Source organism: Formica exsecta, unplaced genomic scaffold (assembly GCF_003651465.1).
Source record: "Formica exsecta isolate Colony F162 unplaced genomic scaffold, ASM365146v1 scaffold308, whole genome shotgun sequence".
Taxonomy (NCBI): Eukaryota; Metazoa; Arthropoda; class Insecta; order Hymenoptera; family Formicidae; genus Formica; species Formica exsecta.
The window spans coordinates 725,916-728,061 of NW_021850337.1; the positions used below are offsets into that span (position 1 = coordinate 725,916).

Sequence of the window (2,146 nt, forward strand, 5' to 3'; positions counted from 1 at the left end):
TCGCATTTAATAAGCATTTGATTGTCATGAGAATCAATTTTCGGAAATCTGTATTGAAACGTCGACGACATTGCAACGATACATTTATATATTTATAATATACGTATAAAATATTTTTTTTTAAGCGAAATTATTTTCTCGGACCTCTGTCTCTAAATGCAGGCTGTTACAGTATAAAAAAAGTGATTTTTGTCTTTAATATCGATATATTTACAAAAATGGAGGCGTGCAAACGACGCTAGAGAGACGTGCAACTTTCGACATCGCTTTTGTAAGACAAGCGGAACAATCAACAAGTTTTCGGCGACGAGGTCCGGCAATTAACCATTAACTTGTGACGTCCGACGAATTTCTCGACTCGAAACTGCTTTCGACGAGTAAACGACGCGCGTAACGTACGCGCGTAAAGCGAGAAAGAAAGAAACGGACGGACAGAGAGACGAAGGGAGAGAGAAAGAGGGCGCACGGTGACGCCTCAGATAGAAAAGGAACAAATATGGTTAGCCATAAATGAAACTTTCGACACAGACTCGCTCTTCGCCTCATATAAATAATCCCAAATTGCTCGCGTGTGATCGTGTACGCGCGCGCGCGCACGCGCTTAAATTATCCGCAGAAGACGCTGGCGGAGAGATCTATCGTTCGAGGTATCTCGATCGATCTATCGCAACTGCCGGAAAAATATACGAGGAAGGGGAGGGAGGGGGGCCGGCCCGATGTTCCCGTGTGTCTATTGCAAATCTCGCGTGGAATAACAAAGAAAAAAAAAAAAAAAGAAGAAAAATTCTCCCGTCAATCAAAGGATTCGAAGAGCACCGCGAAGAGGCTTCTCTCCTTCACCGCGTACCCTCCCTCCCCCTCTTAACCCCCTTATACGCGGTCCGTCTCTCGATCGCTATCGACACACGCGCGTATATGCATGTACATGCACGCAACGTCGTATTCTCGCGCGTATTATATTCATTTACCTGATGCTCCATTATCGCGCACTGCAATTTGCGTTGCACGGCGACGATCTCCTTCTGCAAGCCCTTGGATATCTCCATGCTTCCCGGCAGGTGGTCAACTCGTAGTCCTCGTCCTCGAGAATCCAGCAACAGCGCGCGGCGACGGACAACCCCGAGATGTATGTATATCCCAAATGCCCGATATATTCAGGCGGGAGCGAACGAGGACGCGGCGTGAGACTCCCTCTCTTCTCCGAACGGCGAGTTGACTCCGACAACGTGCGACGACCGATTGCGGTGGCGGCGAGGCGCGTCTCGTCCCGTCCGTCTCATCCGCTCCGAACTTCGGCCGTTTCGTCTCTGCGGAGCTGTGCGGAGCCAAGCGAGATTGCGCTCCGTGGACGCGCCACAAGCGTGTATACGTGTGAGTATGTATGTGTGTGTGTGTGTCTCTCTCTCTTTCTCTCGCTCCCTCTCACGCTTTTCTTCCCTCTCCTCGTCTGTCACTTCCTCCTTCTCTCGCACACGGCTCGCCCAAGTACGAATTTCCCGAGCACGTTTGATGCCGATGCTCGTCTCGCGCGACGCACGGATCCCTTTGCACTTCCCGGTCGCGAGCTACGTCGGCGTACAGGTCGTCGCGCACCAGAAAAAAAAAATTTGTATCCCTCGCTCGTCGTCGGCGACGACGGCGACGATGCGAGCGTTTTACGCTGCCATCGGCACGCTGCGCTGGCCCTCGCTCAAATGCGCACGGCCGTACCAAGATTATCGCGCGCGGGCGCCCTCCTCGTCCTTTCTCCCTGCTTTTCCTATACACTTTATCAATCGGCGCCCTTCGTAGACGGACGGCAACCGACTGAGAAAACAGCGAGGTTTCCCGCGCCAAGCATGCGGGGTTTGGTTCAACTCGCAACGAAGATCCCGCGATCTCTGTCTCTCTCTTTCTTTTTCCCGTCCCCCTTTACCCCTTTCGCAACCCTTTCTCGATGAAGACAAATTACTTCGATGAATTTGCCCTCAAGTGGATGATCGCGCGATGAGAAACGTTGGCACACTGGCAACGACAGTGAGCGATTGGTTCTTGTGTCTGCATGTTGCGTTGCTATTGGATGATGCGTGGTGTCAACAATATGGCGTACTCATGTTGTAGAGAAATTTTTAGATGTACGTAATGTACATATATATTTTATATATAT

The 2,146-nt window shown here is 50.6% G+C and overlaps 1 protein-coding gene across 1 annotated transcript in view; it reads right to left on the bottom strand.

The window, feature by feature from the left end:
* LOC115237730 overlaps positions 1 to 2,111 on the bottom strand; it is a 13,965-nt gene extending 11,854 nt beyond the window's left edge. The window contains exon 1 of the mRNA XM_029810967.1: positions 969 to 2,111. Coding sequence (XP_029666827.1) covers positions 969 to 1,046 — 78 coding nt within the window. The 5' untranslated portion in view covers positions 1,047 to 2,111. The remainder of the gene's footprint in view (positions 1 to 968) is intronic.
* Between the last annotated feature and the right edge of the window lie 35 nt (positions 2,112 to 2,146).